General features: G+C 41.8%; 1 protein-coding gene across 1 annotated transcript in view; it reads right to left on the bottom strand.

Moving 5' to 3' along the window:
* SEC16B (SEC16 homolog B, endoplasmic reticulum export factor) overlaps positions 1–20,588 on the bottom strand; it is a 367,224-nt gene that overhangs the window by 105,777 nt on the left and 240,859 nt on the right. The window contains exons 15-16 of the mRNA XM_073592046.1: positions 12,531–12,627; positions 11,376–11,609 (exon numbers count right to left, since the gene is read on the bottom strand). Of these exons, the coding sequence (XP_073448147.1) occupies positions 11,376–11,609; positions 12,531–12,627 (331 nt within the window). The remainder of the gene's footprint in view (positions 1–11,375; positions 11,610–12,530; positions 12,628–20,588) is intronic.

Here is a 20,588-nt window from a genome sequence, read left to right as displayed (position 1 = left end):
AAGTGCAAACCCATATTATTATTGTTGCAATGTGCAACAAAAATCAGAGACTGTAGATGCATTACCATCCCAAATGATGATCACATCATCTATATACCTGCCATAAAAAACGATGTGGTAAGAGAAGGGGTCGTTATGCCAAATATGAGACGATTCCCAATACCCCATGGTAAGGTTCGTTTGCCCCCATAGCTGTCCCATTAACCTGTAGGAAAAACTCATTGTCAAAATTGAAATAGTTATTGGTGAGACAGAAGGCAGTAGCCTCTACAATAAAGGAGGCTTGCCTGGGATTCAGCATGGGGTCCTTACACAAAAAGGATTGTATCGCACATAGCCCCACATCGTGCGATATAGAGGTACACAGTGATTGAACATCAAGGGAAACCCACAAATAGGTGGGTTCCCAAGAATAAGGGAAGAGAAGTTCTAACAGGTGGGTGCCATCTCTAATATATGACTGTAGGGATTGGGCAAGTGGCTGAAGGAACTAGTCTACGTATTGTGAAAAACCACTTGTTATGCTTCACATGGCTGCACCAATCGGTCGTCCGGGAGGATTGACTACATTTTTATGCACCTTAGGCAGGTGGTAAAAGTACGGGGTGAAATGAACAGCCTTAACCAAAAAAGAAGATTCCTGCTGAGTGATAATATGGTCGCTAAGTGCATGCTTAACCAGTGAAGTGGCCTCTAAAGTAAACTGATAGAAAAAGGTTACCATCCAGCTAGATCATGTATGTTGCCAACATCCCTAGATTGATAGGTGAAAAAAATACCCGCAAATAAGGTTGTGGGACTTTAACGGCAACAGCGTAATGTAAAAACAATTTTATTCCATAGAAAAATTTATATATGTATACAAAACATTAGCATAGTTAATAAACATAACACAGTGAACACAATAGAAAGCTGAAACACAGCTGTACTGATGTGCATTGGATAAAGATGCTTGTAATGTCTTTCACGAAGGCCTACGCGTTTCGGGACTGAAACTGACCATCCCTTCGTCAAGGGCGACTCGTGGGACAAGCTCTTACCAAACATGTGTTGGAGCACCCATTGCCCAAATCACGGTGGCGGATATGTCAAAACCACACACGGATCCAAAAACCGGAGCCTGGGTGTGTGTGGTTGGCCCCACTCTGCCCACACTGATCCACCCCCAAAAAAGAGACACCGAATCACGGAGCCCGTCCAAGAGGGTACTGTGTCAGGATAGCACAGACTCAAGTGGATGTCTGAGTGCTAGAAAGTATACAGTGGTGAATCTAGGGCGAGTAGAAAAAAGGGGCTATATGAAGGGAGTGTGGGGTACCAATTGAATGGTCATTGCCCTGAATGGAGGCGACCCGTTTGGACATAGATGCTGCAAGATCTGACGCCCACTAACTAAAGAGCCTTATACCGACTCTGCTGGTGTGAAGATCAATATGTTCATGCGAGCTAATCAATGACCATTCAATTGTGCTCCAACACTGTCATGTTTGGTAAGAGCTTGTCCCACGAGTCGCCCTTGACGAAGGGACGGTCAGTTTCAGTCCCGAAACGCATAGGCCTTCGTGGAAGACATTACAAGCATCTTTATCCAATGCACATCAGTACAGCTGTGCTTCAGCTTTCTATTGTGTTCACTGTGTTATGTTTATTAACTATGCTAATGTTTTGTATACATATATAAATTTCTCTATGGAATAAAATTGTTTTTACATTACGCTGTTGCCGTTAAAGTCCCACAACCTTATTTGGGGGTATTTTTTTCATCTAAAGTAAACTGGGGCAATGGGTCAGTCTTTAACTTAATGTATGTGTTGGTATCTGACAGGAGTCTAGTAGCCTCTGCGACATAATCGGCTCTATTTTGTACAACTATTCCCCCACCTTTATCCACAGATTTAATAACTAAATCAAAATTGTTGGCAAGGGCATCGAGAGCTTTCTTTTCAGAATATGTAAGATTATGAACCATCTTGTTTTTACTTTTGGCTGAGTTGCACATATCCTGAATCTCTGCATATACGATACGATAAAAGGCATCAATGCAGGAGGCCTTAGAATGAGTAAGGTCAGGCTTAGACCGACTCGGATCCCCGTCAATGCCCGGCACTGTTTGGTATGAATCTTGAGGGGGAACTCCACGCCAAATTTTAAATAAAAAAACGTTGTGAGTTCCCCCCCAGCGGCATACCAGGCCCTTAGGTCTGATATGGATTTTAAGAGGAACCCCCACGTCGAAAAAACGGCGTGGGGTCCTCCCCGAAATCCATACCAGACCCTTATCCGAGCACGCAGCCCGGTCGGTCAGGAAAGGGGGTGGGGACGGGCGAGCGCCCCCCCCCCCCCGAGTTGTACCAGGCCGCATGCCCTCAACATGGGGGGGTGGGTGCTTTGAGGGAGGGGACGCCCTGCGCCCCCCCCACTCCAAAGCACCTTGTCCTCATGTTGAGGACAAGGGCCTCTTCCTGACAACCCTGGCCATTGGTTGTCGGGGTCTGCAGCGAGGGGGCTTATCGGAATCCTGTAGCCCCCTTTAATAAGGGGACCCCCAGATCCCGGCCACCCACCCTATGTGAATAAGTATGGGGTACATGGTACATAAGGGGGCGGGGTCACCGCCTATATAAGTCAGAGCGGAGCGCTCAGAGAGCATTCCAGCCAGAGAGAGCGTCGTGTTAACATCAAAAGAAGAGAAGAGGGAAGAAGGCAGCAGGCAGCAGACCGGGCTCCTCCGCTAGCAAAAGAGCGGCAAAAGAGCAGAAGATAGCGGAGGAGCCCGGCAGAAGACCCGGAGAGCGCGGAGAAGGACCGGAGAGACCCTGAAGCTGAAAGAAGACCCCTGAAGCCGGAAGAAGACCTCCGGAGCTGTCTAATAAATTACTTTAAAAACCCGTGTAGTGTTTTTTTTATTGACACTTCTTCCCCCAGGTGAATGGGTAGGGGTACCATGTACCCCATACTCATTCACATAGGGTGGGGGGCCGGGATCTGGGGGCCCTCTTATTAAAGGGGGCTACAGAATTCCGATAAGCCCCCCGCCCGCAGACCCTGACAATCAACGGCCAGGGTTGTTGGGAAGAGGCCCTTGTCCTCATCAACATGGGGACAAGGTGCTTTGGGGTGGGGGGCCCCCCTCTCCCCCAAAGCACCCCCATGTTGAGGGCATGTGGCCTGGTACAGTTCAGGAGGTGGGGCGCTCGCTCGTCCCCACCCCCTTTCCTGACCGACCGGGCTGCGTGCTCGGATAAAGGTCTGGTATGGATTTTGGGGGGGACCCCACACCGTTTTTTCGGCGTAGGGGGTTCCCCTTAACATCCATACCAGACCAAAGGGCCTGGTATGCCCTTGAAAGGGGAACCCATGCCAGTTTTGTATTTAAAATTTGGCGTGGAGTTCCCCCTCAAGATTCATACCAAACAGTGCGAGTCGGTACCCTGTTGGAAATGGCAAACCGCAGCTAAACGCAAACGCAGCTAATCGCACTGTGCAAGTGCAGCTGATCGCAGTGCCTGGAGTCTTGAATTTCACAGGAAAAAAACATGCTTTTAACTGCGGCAGAATAGCCGTCCGTGTGAAAGGCACCTTCGTCATGCACTCCACAAATATGGCCTTTATGGAAGAGTGGTAAGAAGAAAGCTATTGTTGAAAGAGAGCCATGAGATGTCTCATTTGCAGCTTGCGAGAAGCCATGTGGGGGACATCACAAACATGTGGAAGAAGGTGCTCTGGTCAGATGAGGCCAAAATTGAACTTTTTGGCCTAAAAGCAAAACGCTATGTGTGGTGGAAAACGAACACTGCACATCACCCCGAACACACCATCCTCACCGTGAAACATGGCGGTGACAGCATCATGTTCTGGGGATGATTTTCTTCAGCAGGGACAGGGAAACTGGTCAGAGTTGATGAAAAGATGAATTGAGCCAAATATGTAACTTGGTCACAGTTTTTTTTTTTAAATCTACAATAATACACATAGATTTACTTTAAATTTGTCTTATTTTTTAGGTCCTGCTGTGGCCAGTGAAAAAAAAATGCAGCAAAATATGGTATTTTCTTTGAATCTCCATTCATGCTTTTTGAGATGGAATAAAAAATATCTGCAGACAAAGGTATTTTAGCTTAAAAGCCAAAGCAAGCAGCGGCAATCTACTGTTCAGCAGATGTTGTGAATAAATGGATGTGTAAACACAGTGTTCTGTTCTTTTATGAGAAGTACATATGGCCTAAATAGTGGACTTCTCTGCCTTGGTCACAAATTTCATGTACTAAATTTATACGGATAAGTCTATTAAGCCATCAGCATGTTATGGGGGTTATCCACATCAGCACAGAAAAAATAATGAAAGCAATCTACGCAAGAATGCATAGGAAAAGAAAAGTATAGTTTGTTTTTAGTCTCACCTCAAATCCTTTTGACCTCTTTTTTTATTTTTTAAAATACCCTAAGGAGTGTTTTATACTGACCTATATCCGCCATCTGGGTCCCTTGTTTATACTGTTTCTGGGTGTGGGGGACCAATAATCCAGCACTAAAGATGTGCCCACATTGGCCATTCCCTAACACTGCCATCATTGCAGACTTCTGGATCCTAAGAGAACCCGGCACTGGACAGTAAACAGAAAATGCCCATATCATGCAGGTGGTAATCCGAAAGCTTGGAGGAGGACCCCACCTAACCACAGATTTATTTTTAAAAAAAGGTCATGGAGGTAGGTCTTTTTTATGCCAGCAATTAGCTAGAGGGGGTGTTTAGATTTAAAGAGACTCTGGGGTTGATTTACTAAAACTAAAGAGTGGAAAATTCGGTGCAGCTCTGCATAGAAAACAACTTCCATTTTTTTTGTCAAAGCCCAATTAAACAAGCTGAAGTTAGAAGCTGATTGGCTACCATGCACGGCTGCACCAGATTTTGCACTCTCCACTTTTAGTAAATCAACCCTATTGTCTCTAAAACCAAAACAACAAAAAAATGCTACAATTAAAAAATTAAAAAACCTGAAGACACGGCCAATTCCAGGCCATTCTAACATACAAGGCTCTGGAGCTTCTGGGTAGTGTCAAGGCTTTCAGATAAGTGCCACCTCCCCATATTCCTACTGGCCGACCATTAGGATGGACTGCCTCTCTGGCAAATGGAAATGTGCAGCAGGCAGAAAGGGGTCAGCAATTTTACTATAAAGAAGTAAAAAAAACAAAGAAAATGCTGCACTAAAAAGTGCCAACAGAAGAATCACTCAAAACAATCCTGATAGCAGCACTCACCACTATCCACATACAGGATAATATATGCCAAAATGATATAAAAATTGTATAGTACAGACAAATCAATAATCCATAGATAAATAACATACGTATACCAATTCATGAAAACACAAGTGCATATAATATAAAGAGTGAAATAAAAGTAAAAAAAACCCAGAAATATTTCAACCTAAAGTGCATAAATAATAATAGGATTAAATAAAGTTAATCCAAAACAGTCATTCAAAAATCCAGTGAAGCTACATTTATCTGGGAAGTGTCCTCTGAGTGATATGAGTGCATTCCCATGGAAAAAAAAATATTCTGGATTGCTTCTTTTCCCATGGGAATACACTCATATCAGAGGACTTTTCCTTGATATATGCAGCTTCATTGGATTTTTTCTTGACTTTTTTGGATGAACTTTATTTAATTTTATTATTTTTTATGCACTTCAGGTTTAAATAATTATTTGATTTCTTCACTTTATTGTACAATTTATATTATATGCACTTGTGTTTTCATGAATTGGTACATATATAATTTCTAAAAGAGGGGTTTATGGGACTTTATATGAGGAGATGACGTTGTCATCAGCCTCCATCCCTATTAAAATATACAGAGGAGAACAAGGAAGTGGGACTTATGCAGAGGGTAAAATGTTGTATGGAGTTATAATTAACATATCTATAATATGTGTAAAAGAGTAGGCCTTTTGACTCATAATAATTCATATTCGATAGAAAATTGATATACTACACACATAATTAAATACCTGCATAGCGTAAAATATTGAATGAAAAAGTTTATTCCATACATAATTCATAAATAGTCCAAAAAATGAATAGCACATGATACATATGGAAAAGCCCAAAATCTGATAGCACATGACTGGACTATAAATAAATACATAATGCATGAACAGAATCCACAATGACGTGGTAGGATACAGTATATGATTTAAACACGACATCTGTTGGCTCAACGCGTTTCATGACTTGATGTCACTCATCAGGAGAAAGGGTGAAGGAAAACAAAGAGGTGTGCAGTCTGGGTGATAGAGAGGAAATAACAGGGATAGTTACCTGGTGACATTGCACAGAGACATGATGTACATGTGTGAGGAGAAAAGCCAGAGTGTGAACAAGACTCCCAGTGGGGGTATAAGTAACACCCAACACTCCCTGGGCTCCTCCTCCTTCACTTTTTGCACACCTTTTTTTTCCTCACCCTTCCCCTTTTTGGGAAACTTCATGATCTTCATGTGATGTTTCACCTTTCTATTCTCTTTTCTCTTTTGTGGTATGTTTTCTGTCACTTTGTATCCACTATACTCTCTACTTTTCCAGGCAACAATGGGTGCTGGTTTCCTATCCATGATTATATATGGGAGAAGCCCAGGGAGTGTCGGTGTTATATATACCCCCACTGGGAGTCTTGTTCACACTCTGGCTTTTCTCCTTACACATGTACATCAAGCATTATATAGGGTGTTTTATAAATAAAATTTCTTTTTATAATTTTCACACTTGTGACTATATTAGACCTATATTAGACCAACTAGAAATGCATAATATATCATTACAGAGATATGTTACACATTTACACACTTGCTCCTGATGAGTGACATCAAGTCACGAAACGCGTTGAGCCAACAGATGTCGTGTTTAAATCGTATACTGTATCCTACCACGTCATTGTGGATTCTGTTCATGCATTATGTATTTGATTATATTCCAATCATGTGCTATCAAATTTGGGGCTTTTCCATATGTATTATGTGCTATTAATTTTTTGGATTATTTATGAATTATGTATTTATGTATGGAATAAAGTTTTTCATTCAATATTTTATTCTATGCAGGTATTTAATTATGTGTGTAGTATATAAATTTTCTATCGAATATGAATTATTATGAGACAAAAGTCCTACTCTTTTACACATATTACAGATATGTTAATTATAACTCCACACAACATTTGACCCTCCGCATACTTCATTCAAAGTCTCGCTATCTTGTTCTCCTCTGTATGGTATACATATAAGTTTGCTATCTATTAATTATTGATTTGACGGTACACCACAATTTTTATATACTATTAAGAGTGCCTGTCAGATGGCCTGGTATTGGCAGTATCTGCAGAGTTTTTGAAGCTGCTGCAGGTTAACACTACTTGCAATTCTTTTTTTGTACAATTCCAGATACAATAATGTCTCAATGACATAAATTTTATATGATGTTTTCACATTTCAGTATTGTATTAAACATCAAGGTTTTTTGATTAGCCTCTAGATTAGAAGGTAATCTTACTGGCTCAGTGCAATCAATCTGCTTCCTCTTAATAAGTGCTGAGAGATCAGCCACACAAGGAGTGAATTGTTTTTAATGCATCAACCAACTCATAGGGCTTGATTTAATAAAAGCATTGAGGCTGTGTGCTTTGCAAAGTGCAGTTGCTCCAGAGCCTAGTAAATGAGGTAAAGCTTCACTTTATGCAAGGAAAAAAAAAAACAGCATTTTTGCTTGCACATGATTGGATGATGGAAGTCAGCAGAGCTTCTACTCATTTACTAAGCTCTGGAGCAACTGCTCTTACAGAGTGCAACTGCACTTTGCAAAGTGCACAGTCTATTTGCCCTCTAGTAAATCAGCCCCATAGGCTTTCATTGGGAGAAGAAGCAGTAAAGCCCAATAATTGTGTGCTACTGCAAAGCAGGAGTTAGAGCCTTCATTTATTGTAAGCACATACATCCATCTAATGTTCATGTGTAGTTACAAACTATACATAGAAACAGTGTCGGAACTACTGCCATAGCGAGCCACGCGGTCGCTATGGGGCCCGCAGCCGAGGGGCCCATGGGGAGGATGAGGAATGCATACTGCGGGGGGGCAAACACCGCCCGCACGGTCCCCCAGCCAGGGGAAGTGAGGAGAGGAAGAGGCAAGCTGTCCGTACAAGCAGAGAGCTCAGCTGTAAGAGCTTTCATTAGAATTTCCTGTGTTCCCGGGGCTCCCCATCACATAGCCCCACCTCTTGGCCCGGCGCCTTTGATAGATAGAACGCCGCTCCAATGCGGGACATGTGATGTCATCAAAGGCCAAGAGGTGGGGCTATGTGACGGGGAGCCCCGGGAACACAGGAAATTCAAATGAAAGCCATTACAGCTCTCTGCTCGTATGGACAGCTTGCCTCTTCTTCTCCTCACTTCCCCTGGCTGGGGGACCATGCGGGTGGCGCTCGCCCCCCCCCCCCCACTCTGAGGCAGCCCCACACTCACCAACAGCCATTTGAGGGCTGCAGTATGCATTCCTCATCCTCCCCGGAAGTTCCGCCACTGGCTCGCCTCGTTCTCTGCACAGGTGAGGCTGCATTGTGCATGGGTCACACTATATTGGCACAGGTGAGGCTGTATTGGGCACAGGTGAGGCTACATTGGGCACAGGTGAGGCTATATTGGGCCCGGGTCACGCCCACTATTTAATTTAAGCCCAGCCATTTTTGTGTGTGTGGGGGGGCCCATACAACATTTTGCTATGGGGCCCTGTGATTTCTAGTTATGCCCCTGCATAGAAACAATGTATTTTACAACTTTAATACGCATAGCATTACAATCCGTGTGTATATGACCCCCTTCCTCCCTTCAGATGTAATTTTTGCAGTTAAAATTAAATAAATTGTAACAGGGTAATAAAACAGAACTCTAGGCAGATATAAAAGGCACAAAGTATTGAATGGCCAATGCGCTATTTATACTAAAAGCTTAAAAAGACATGAGAATTCCATGTATTTGGTATTTGAAAATCCTATTGCCGTCAGATGTGAGTTTGACTCCATTTTGTCTCCATAGGAGTCACGTTTAGCACTTTCTGTTGTATAAGCAGCACATTTTCACCTGCTGGTATTTCATGCTCTGTTCACTGAATGGGTCAATCTGTCGCCTTATTAGTGGCAACCACCTATTGTTTCCCTTCACAGTGACAAAGTGACACGCCATTGTTACTGGGAAAAATTAGTTAAAAGATACACACTTATTGCTAGATTAAAAGGAAAAAGACACTAATGGAATAGTACAAAGAGTTTTCCATATACAATAAAGCACATACAGAATTATGCAATACTAACCATATCTACAGGTACCTATAGACAAAAGGCTGACATAAATCACATAATCTCACTATTTATTCAGCAGCCCATTGAGATTCTTGGGTGATAGTTGGGCTTTTTAGGGATACCCTATAATCCCTGCTTCTCTCTATCAGAGATATTCCAACTTGCTGGTTACAGCATGTATTGGAGGTCAGTGATCTGTCTGACTATAAACCACTCACATAGTCACCTAGTATATCTGTTATTCAATGGCAGAACTTAAGTTGGCCACACAGTGCAAATTTTGACCAGTTCCAATGTCTGCCAGCTTCACTCCATTTGACAGGAGTTGATGGTTCAGCCGTTTTTTGTCAGAGGAGCCTGCTGGATAATGTTTGCTTAAACAGCGGCTGTATCCAATCCAATGTAACCACTGTACAATCATTTTGACAGCTGATGGGGTTGGCTGTCAAAATACAATAGCTGTACCTAGAGATTTGGGTGGAGGAATCGGCTAGTCTTTTCTGCAGGCTGAAAAAAAAAAAATACCAGTGTTTGGTCAGCTTTAGGTCTCATTCACTCGTGCAGCTGGTTTGTAAACACCTCTAAAAAGTTTTCTCCAGTGGATACATTTTTAGACATGGTTTCGAGCCAGGTGACAGTCTTGTATTCTGAATGCCTGGTTTTTTTTATCCCAAAGGGGGATTTTACATTGAAATCCTTCTGGACCAGCTGCTTATCCCCATGGAATGTTCTTCATACTTGGTGGTCGTGTTCCATGCTTTCATCTAGATTTTGGATGAAGGTCCTTAAACTATTACAAATGTTGCCCTTTCCATAGGGACCCTTGGCACGTCCTATTACATTAAAAGCCTCCAGGTCTCATGAGACCCAATTCAAATTGGCAACATGTTTTACTAGCAGCAAAACAACCTATCGCAAAATCCTGGAAACAAATGTTTGTGTCCTTCGCAGAGGTCCATCGCTACATAGACTTTATCAATGTAAAAATTACCAGTATTCTCCTAGGTACACATAAGAAATTTCTAAAAACCTGGGCCCCATGGATACATTATGTCCACCCTTCCATGTAACCAGCAAGCTTCAAGCAGGCTTCTGATCGTGGTGTCCCTGATGTCCTCCTCTTGTTCCTTCACCTTTTCTATCCTGTCCCACTTTCCTCACTCTTCTTTTTCCCTCGGCCCTCCAGCTTGGGATGCCTTGGGCAATATGTTTGCTGGCTTTTCTCTATACAGCGAGCCCAACCTCTGCATTCAATCCACGAGCGTCTCCCAGCTCACAGTTGACAACGCACGATTCACCCTCCCCCTGTCTTTTTTTTCTTGATGTTTATACAATGTGAATTGTTACAGTAAAGCTATAATGCAACTTGCATTACCCGTTATCTCTAATGACATATGGATGCACTCTGGAACTTCTCCATTTGTTAGTTACTTCACATTTGTACAGGCTTGTATTTGTATCCTACAAAACGTAAATAAAAACTCATTGAAAGTGATATCCTTCTGGACCATGCCACACCCACGTATCTTACAAGCAGTTGCGCCATGGGCCCATTGACTCAAAAGGGGCAAGGTTGCCAAGTGAAACTGCTACAATATGTTGTATTGGAAATGACCATGTCAATGTTAACTTGTCTGTAGGCAGTCTGGGTGCAGTAATCAATCACCTTTTTCTACCACCTATCCACCACATGGCTGAACAAGGCCTAAATTTTTGACAGTGAGGGGTCAATTACCAAGCACCATCACAGTTATCTAAGAGGAAGAATTAAGTCATATGCTCCTCCATACCCAAAAGTAATTCTATATATGTGCTTTTGGGTATGAGGGGCAACACACAGATTTGCTTTACTCAGAATATTCATCTCCAGTAATATCAGGACAATAGGGAAGTATATTATTTACTTAGGTTCCTGATCTCACAGCCAACAAGGACCTCACATCAAAATCTCCAACAGGCATAAACGTTCAATCCCCAATGAGTTCTGCCAAATGATGATAAAAGTCTGAAAATATTTGTACCTTGCGCTTGTGGTTCTTCAGGGGTGTTGTAATCAGAAGGAGGGTCAGCACTGAACTCACTCTGCTGTGAGCCCCACACATAATCATGTCCACTCTGTGCATCCACTAATTGCAGGTCTGTGTACTGGGGTACCCAGCTGCCAATGTGCTTTTCCTCCTCTGCTGCATTTTGAAGACTATGTCCTGTTTCATCCTCTGGATATCTTTGTAAAGCTTCTCCTAATGTAGGCACATCTAGAACATAGAATATTGTAGTTATAAACAATTATAGACCATGATATAGTTAAAACTAACTGATCAAGTGGTAAAAAAATCACCACAGCTTTTGAAACCATTCAAAACGAAAGTGCTTGTTCAATGTTATAGTTCCCAAGGATATAATAGCTATCAGACAATAACCACTGATTCAGATAAGCTGCTACTTTAACCCTGGGGGCCAGTGTCTTTCCAAAGAAACAGAAAAACAAAACAGTTAGCCTAAAAAAACCCACAAAGACTAAAGCCTGGTACACACTATTAGCTTTTTCCGTTCAACCCAGCAGGTTGAACAAAAACTGCCAGCTCTGGTCGGAGCCGCTGTACTAATGGTCCAATGTTAGTAGAGCGATCTCCCCCGCTAAGCTGTTGTGTTCTGACAGGGGGACTGTCCCTAGTCAGAATACTTCCATCAGCACTCTCAGCTACATTCTGTGTATAGGGCAATCCTTTGCATTTTATTCAATGGGCTGCCCTACCTGCAGAAATTCGGGGAAAATAATCCCTGACCCTTTTTTTCAATTGTGTTGCACTGAATCACATGGTTCTCGTGCACCACGGTTACTGTTGTGTGGGGATCCCTTTAAGTTTCCAAGCTTCTGCTTAAAATGTTTTTTTTTCCCTAGGTATTGGAGAACGAATGCGATTTTACGTGCAATCCCCATCTGCAGATATGTGAACCTAGCTTAATGGGGGCTCTGATGGGGCACCTGATGAAGGTGGGGGCTCCTTTATTTATAAAACTGTTTTTTGGGGGGCAGGGGGGGGGAGCTGCAGAAATTTGTAGAATATCATCTCTAGGCCTCATACTGAAAAGCTTGTAGATCCCTGGTGTAAAGCCTCATAAATTGCTTAGCATGGAATGCTGGCTATTTGCAGTTCATAGTGTGTTTTTCTCACCTAAAACCTCTACTGGTTTGTTCTGTTGTACTGTTTCTGTTTTGTTGACTTGATTGCTGCAGGTTAAAGGGCTTGTTCTACTCTTTTCATCATTTGTCTAGAGATAAAATACAACACGCACATGTCAGCTGTATAATATACTGTACATCCACTGTACAGAATGGAACTATAATAAAATGAAAATAAATCACATAGAATTATATATGTAATACTGCATGCTATACTTATTGTTATTATACAAGATTATACAGGATTTATATAGCACCAAACTTAATTAAAAAAATGGAGTACAGTTACAATACAATTGAAAGGGTTAGGAGGGGCCTTCTCGTGAGAACTTACAATCTAATACCAAGTTCATCAATGTAATCAGATTTACAGCATATTATAGAAGTTTAGTAAAAGGAACTTATGGAGTTTTATATAAATGATCAGTCCACAGGAGAATGATATTCCAGTTAAAGATGGATGCTGGTGAGGTGAGTTGAAACATTAGCTGGGGAGGGGTGGTGGGTGAGGGACTACATCTCACCAAAGGTCCCACATCTGTCCACCTCTCTTTTTTTTTCATTTATGTTACATTAGGAGGAGTAAATAAAAGGCAATGAGAGGAAGGAGACTTTTCTAGCTATTGCAGAAAAAGTGAGATTCCATGGAACTCCAGTGGAGAGGGTCTGCCACATGGCTATGTCACCTGGTAGTGTCAACCCACAACAAAAATATAAGATTCAGTTAGGGCTCATTTACATGTGTAGCATTGTTTAATATCCCCTGAACAACTGTTTTAACTGGTGGCCCCCCACCACACTCTGAAGCAACCAATGTACCTTAAGCTCAGTTGCAGAGCATATCGGCTCTATTCACTTGCTTGGGGTGCGTTTGGTGGAGGCACTGCCTGACAAAATTGACAAGTTGTATAGTTTTGCCATGCTGCAACCAATGCGATGTGTGTTATTATGGCCGCTGCCAATATTACATTAGTCTGTTACAATAATATTACATATTGCAGCTTACCAGTCCTTAGGTGTAGTAACTGCATTTGTTTCCTTTTTTTTTTAGGCTTCTTTCACTTATTTTCATTTGGAGATCCTGTCAGTAACACCTACTGTCCTAGGGCAACAGCACTCATGCATTGTACTGTAGCTACAGAGGAAGAAAGTGTTTTACGACTTTAGAACACCTTCTTCTCCTCTTCTTGTAAATGCAGGGGAGATGTGTTCTGTAATCCACAATCAGAACTGAAAACAATACCAGCTGAATAGTAACCACAGACCGAGAGTACAGGAATTGAAGAGAAGATCATTGTTACGTCCCTTTCACACGGGGCAGACTCCGTCAAGCAGATCCGCAGGCTCAGCGGGGGATCTGTCTGCTGATCCCCGCTGAGCAGTCAGATTACAGCTCTGTGTCCACTCCACTGATGCAGAGCAGACACAGCCTGCTGTTCTCTATGGGGTAGTCGGATGGAAACGGACTGCCTGTCTGTTTCCATCCAACTGTCTTCCGATCCTGCTTTTGGCAGACCTGATTGGATGCAGGCGGGTGTAAACGAACACATGTCCGTTTACATCCGCCTCTCCATAGAGAACAATGTGTGGTCCGATCGGGTCCGTCTAAAAAAATGGACAGGCGAACCCGATTGGTTTACTTGTGCGTAGGGGATCTTAGGGGTTTACATACACATCAATACAAAAAATTAGAAACAGTGGTGGAGTTCAAAGTAAACTCCCGGAGGTATCATCCCAAATTATTACACAAGCCAAAAGTCCCACAAGGTAAAAACATGGACTTTAAATGTACCTGTGAGAAACCAATGCATGAAAGAAAAATAATAAAAACAACTAGTCTTTACTAAACACCTATATAACAAGTCCTGACGAAGTTCCGCCCGTGGAGAGAAACATGTAGACGCAGGGATTACCTTCCCCCCCTTATCATCTGGCCCGACTACCCCATCTTTACAGAGAGCTCACGTTTTTCATCGTGGCTCATACAGACGACTGTGTATGAGTTCATTGAAAAGTCCAGCCACCTATGATTGGATCAGCTGAACAGCACATGGTACATAGCAGTGGAGCATTTGATACTCAGCAGGACTCAATCATACACAGGAGATTGGAGAGACCAGGTACACACAACTGGAATAGCTGATCATCGCACAGCGTATGAATCTTGGCTGGATTTCATCCTAATATAGGAGAGCTGTACTTGCTGAGAATAGAAGAGCGGACATTATTTCCATTCCTTCACTTTGAGGGGAGCATGAACGGAGAGCTGTAAGTACTTCTGACACGCACATTGGGAGTCATTGTCCCTTGGTGGCATTACTTACAGGTTGAGGTTACCTGTTTTTTGTTGGGAATCTCCCTGCCCCATCTCACTGGCTTACCACTCATCTCTTCCAGCCCTCCCAGCCATTGTTATCAGTATGCTCCCTAGGAATGTTTATCATGCTGTTATCACTGGCATATATATGGTCACCTACACATGCCCTCATGGATCATCTAATCAGTTACTAGTCATGTGTGTCATGTGCAAGGCTCCTTCATACACCTTTTGTTACCAGCACAGCAGCTGCACACTGATTCTTTGATATTTAAGCTCCCATTGCAGCCATTTGGTTTTCCTTTCTGCCATTGACTGACTCCTTTTGTGGGTTGTGTTTTCATGTGTATAGCCCCATTTGGGCAGGTATGCATCTCTGTCCCACTTAGTGCTGGTGCCTCATTCGCCCACTGTGGCTTTAAGGTGGAGCACCGCACTCAGTGCGAGTGTTACCTCTGTATTTTGGTGGGGTGGTTCAGGGTGCCCTGGTGTGGGGAAGGTTTTTGTTTGGGGGGTGGGCTCAGCTTCATTTTGGGACTGCATCCCTCCCTTTTTCAAGGGTGGTCCATGGTTCCATTCTGGGAGGGGGGACTCAGGTGGTTGTTCGGATATTATGAGAAATGTTAGGGTATTTATGCTGTTAAACTTGAGCCCATTGTTCAATAAATTTGTAGTTTACTCATTTTGGTGTGTAGTGTCTTTTTGTTTTTTATTTTTCATATTCCTTAGTCTTTATTAAATACAATGAGGACATAGTCCATAAAACATCATATATATATATACACAATGAAATCATTTAAAAGCAGACGGTATGCAAAAATGTCTTATAAGAAGCTATAAGATCTATGCGCTTTGCAGAAAACACCATTTCCTCTGGGCCTTTATGCACCTTGAATGGAAACTTGTGCCCCACTGTAGTATGAAGGAGTCTCTCTACTGGTGGAAAAGTGAGACACGCCCACCAGCCCGTGGGAGGATATAGCCAGGCCTCCACACCCAAGACACCAGAACACAGGATGAAGCTGGCAGGAAAACTTTATTTCTGGCAACATCAACAGACATTTTCTGTAATTGATGAAAAAGATCTTACATGGTTACGTAGTTGATAAGGTTGAATGAAGACACCAAACCTTCCAGTTCAACATGTGTGGACATGGTCTCTACCACCTCCTATATCCTTGTATAGTGTGCTCGCTAAGATGCAAAGTTTTTGAAATTAACAACACTCCTGGTTGACACCACCGATTGTGGAAGGGTTTTCCACATCCTTACCACTCTAACCATAAAGAACACCCTACACAGTCTAAGGTTAAACCGCTTTTCATACAACTTCATTAAGTGGCAACGTGTCTTCTTAAACAAACTTTTTCCCTGTGCTAGAATCACCATTTAGATATTTGTAAATTGCGATCATGTCTCCTCTCAAGCGTCTTTTCTCTAGGGAAAATAAATTTAATGTGTGTAGCCATTCCTCATAACTAAGATCCTCCAGCCCCCATATTAGCTTTGTTGTCCCTCACTGAAATCTCACCAGTTTCAGTACATCCTTTCTGAAAATCAGTGACCAGAACTGGACAGCATACTCAAGATGCAGCCAAACAAGTGTTTTGTAAAGTGATAGAATTTTAGCTTTATCTCTTGAGTAAATGCCCTTTTTAGTGGATGCTAATGGTCTGCTGGCCTTGTTCGCTTCAGCTTGGCATTGCATGTTATTGCTGAGTCTATCATCTACTAGGACACCCAAATCCTTTTCCATCCTCGATTCCTCCAGAGGTTCTCCCCCTAGCATGTAACTTCGTATTTTTAGCCCCCAAGTGCACTACTCTAAATTTTCCTACATTGAACCTATTTGCAATGTAGTTGTCCACCCCTCTATTGTATCAAGATCTTCTTGTAAAGTTGCTATATCCTGTTGATAGATTATTACCCTGTTAACTTTGTATCATCAGACAACAGACAAATATATACAAGAGGGCCAGAGGCAGCTGGCAAATACTACTTACTACAAAAAACTGGATTATGATCCGACCCAGGATTTTACTAAGCAATTAAAAGGTCTCATTGTGACAATACCAAGCCACCTACATTCAGAACTCATCAATGCGATTCCGGATAATCCAGAAATTGGAGACTTCTACATGCTGCCCAAGATTCACAAGCCAGGAAATCCAGGGAGACCCATTATAACAGGTATGAATACACTTACCGAACATATCTCAGGCCTTGTAGAAAACATGTTAAAACCTTTAGTCATGAACACTGCGAGTTTCCTGCAAGACACCACTGATTTTCTGAACAAGCTTAACAATATACAACAATTACCACCAAATACACTTCTAGTCACTATGGATGTAGAATCTCTGTACAGTAACATCCCTCACAAGGATGGGTTGGCGGCATGTCACAGATTCTTATCATCCTCACCAAACCACAAATACACTTCTGAGGATGTGACACAGCTCATTGAATTTGTTCTTACACACAACTACTTCACTTTCAAAAATGACATCTATCTCCAGTGTATGGGTACTGCTATGCGAAGCAAAATGGCACCCCAATATGCAAACATATTTATGGCTGACCTGGAGGACAAATTCCTGAACAGCATACAACAAAAGCCATATAGATATTATCGCTATATTGATGATATCTTCATGATATGGACTGAAGGTGAAGAAAATCTAAACCAATTCTTCTCATTGAGCAACACTTTTCACCCATCTATCAAACTAAAAATGAACTATTCGAACACACATGTCAACTTCCTGGACACTACAGTATACATCAGGGATGACAAGCTTCACTCGTCGATATACAGAAAACCGACTGACCGATGCAGCTATCTTCATAGTTCCAGTTTTCACCCTCAATACACTAAATGGGCCATCATACACAGCCAGGCCATCAGATACCACCAAATTTGTTCAGACTCAGAAGACAGAGATAAACATCTCAGAACACTGGCAGACTCCTTCCATAAGAAAGGTTACAAAGACAAAACCATAAACAACAGCATAAACACAGCCTTGAAAATCCAAAGAGAAAATCTCCTCCAATACACAGAGAAAAAAACAAATAATCGAGTACCTCTAGTTACCACATACAACCCAGCACTTGAAGGGATCAAAAAAGATAATCAAAGATTTACAACCCATTATAACAGAGGATGAAACTCTAAAAGGAATATTCCAACAACCCCCCTTATTGGCTTTCAGACAACCACCTAACCTCAGACACAAACTAATCAGCAGGAAACTTCACTCTGATTATGAAGTCACAAATAATGGAAGCAAACCCTGCAATAAAAAAAAACGCTGCAAATTATGCAAACAGATCAATCTATCCAAAAGTGTTACACACACAAATGGGACCTTCAATATCATGGGATCTTACAACTGCACCTCCAGTAATGTTGTGTACCTCATCCAATGCAAAAGGTGCAGCAAAGGATCTTATGTTAGTGAAACAGGACAGAAGTTGCAAGCGAGGATGAATTTGCACAGACATACCATCAAAGAACATAAAGAAGACAGTTTATGCACACCTGTGGGACATCATTTCTCACAACCGGACCACACTATAGAAGACCTCAATGTTTTAGTTCTTAAAGGGAATTTCAGAACTATCCAGGAAAGGAAAAACGTTTGAACTAAGAATGATACTTCTTTTTGACACGAAAAATAATGGCCTGAATTTAGATATTGGTTTCCTTACACACTATGCTAAAGTTTTACGACCCCCTCTGTGACCAGTATCCCCCCTTCCCCTCCTCCAGTCTATAGCTCTCCCTCTGTCTTATCTCACTAACTCTGCTGCTATTTTTATTACCATTGATTTGTATGTGTTTGTTTTTCTCTTTTTTTTTTTTCTTTAACATTCTCCTTAAAAATTTGTGAATCAGTACTACTTGGACCTTGAAGAAGGGGACATACCCCGAAAGCTTGTCCTGAAAAATTGCATGTTAGTGCAAATAAAAAAAGTATCACGGACAGTACTCAATTTTCTATGTCATAATTGCACTAATACGGCTACAATCAAATCAAGTATCATCAGCAAAAATTAAAATAGAACTATTTATACCAATCTTGGCCTTAAAAAAAAAAAAAAAAAGAAAATGAATGCAGACACCACATTTAAGGACTGGTAAATATATATTATATTTGTGTTCTTGGGTTTGATTATCCTTTAAAGCTGAATTCCAGGTATGGCATTTTATACATAGCTACACCGCTACTATAGCAATCGCCACTAGCATCTAGGTCATTGTTACCCTAGACTTAGGCTGGCCAAGATGGTTCAAATCCTTCATGGTTCAGCAGGGACCAGCCAACATTAGGCAGGCTGAATGTACCCAGATCCAACCTTGGGTGCAATAGCATGTCCGGTTTCGACATGCGATTATTGCCAATGGTTATATCCGCTAGCTATAATCACTGTGTTCTCCTGGCAGGGAGGGCATCTTGTGCACCCCCCACCCCCTGTCGGGAGAACACAAAGAAGTTGATTTACTAAACGCAAATAGACTGTGCACTTTGCAAAGTGCAGTTGCTCCAGAGCTTAGTAAATAAGCAGAGGCACTGCTGACTTCCATCATCCAATCATGTGCAAACAAAAATGCTGTTTTTCTTAAATTTTCCTTGCATGTGATTGGGTATTCTTTGCAAAGTGAAACTTTACCTTATGTACTAAGCTCTGGAGCAACTGCACTTGTAGAGTGCAACTGCACTTTGCAAAGTGTGCTGTCTATTTGCCTTTAGTAAATCAACCCCAATAGCTCCATGGGAGGGATTCACCCATCAACACTGACTGTTTTGATGGGGGAATCGAGCAACTTCTTTGTTGCAGGAAAGAAAATAGCACTATCTATGGCCTGCAATTAACCCTTGCAGTGCCACCACAGCCCCACTGCAAGGGAGTATTTTTTAGCTGCCTGAGTTGGGCTTTAAGTAATTTTGTATATAAAAAACAAAAAGGCTACGTCTTACACAGCATGTAGCAATACGCTTCCTTCATCATGTTTAATGAGAGGAATCCAGAGTGCTCTAAGTTCACAGCTAATTAACATATAAATGTTCCACAGATATAAGCAGCCTACACAAAGCCTGTCAAAAAGCAAAAAAAAAAACTCCCAGTCAAATTGTAGCTAAAGATAATTGTACAGCAAAAGTGAGAAACAAATAGTATTGTATCACCTTCTAATGTGTCAAATTTTTCCTCAGAGTCTGTCATGACTCTTCTCTCATTTTAATTAATCCAGGAAAGAGAAACTAATAAACACCCCAAAAAATGGTCCTGGGATTTCAAAAGAAGTTGTTTAGAAACTAGTTCAGATACGGCTTAATTATATGAAGCAAATCAACTTTCTTTTTTTTTTTTTTTTATTTTTTTTTTTTATGTTACACCACAGTAAGCATGATATAATGGTCGTATTGTACCTTGAAACACACACATCTCATTCCATTGTTCTACAAGAGGCTGAGAAAAAAAATCCCCTCTAAGACTTTCAGTACAGCTCTGGCTGTGGCAGGCTCCACGGTTACAGCTTCACCTTGCGTCCCTGAAGCTTTCTGTCAGAAGGCCTTTTATGCTTCTGTAATTGCTTGATTTTGAAACCACAGAAAGCCTGTGATATCTCGTGCCAATTACAAGCACCAGTACCTAATACATGTAGACCCCCAGACCTTGCACAATCACTGGTTCTTCTATCTCAAAAGACAACAGAGGATGAGGATA

Source organism: Aquarana catesbeiana, linkage group LG07 (genome assembly GCF_042186555.1).
Source record: "Aquarana catesbeiana isolate 2022-GZ linkage group LG07, ASM4218655v1, whole genome shotgun sequence".
In the NCBI taxonomy this organism is placed as follows: Eukaryota; Metazoa; Chordata; class Amphibia; order Anura; family Ranidae; genus Aquarana; species Aquarana catesbeiana.
This window is presented reverse-complemented; position numbering and strand designations above follow the sequence as displayed.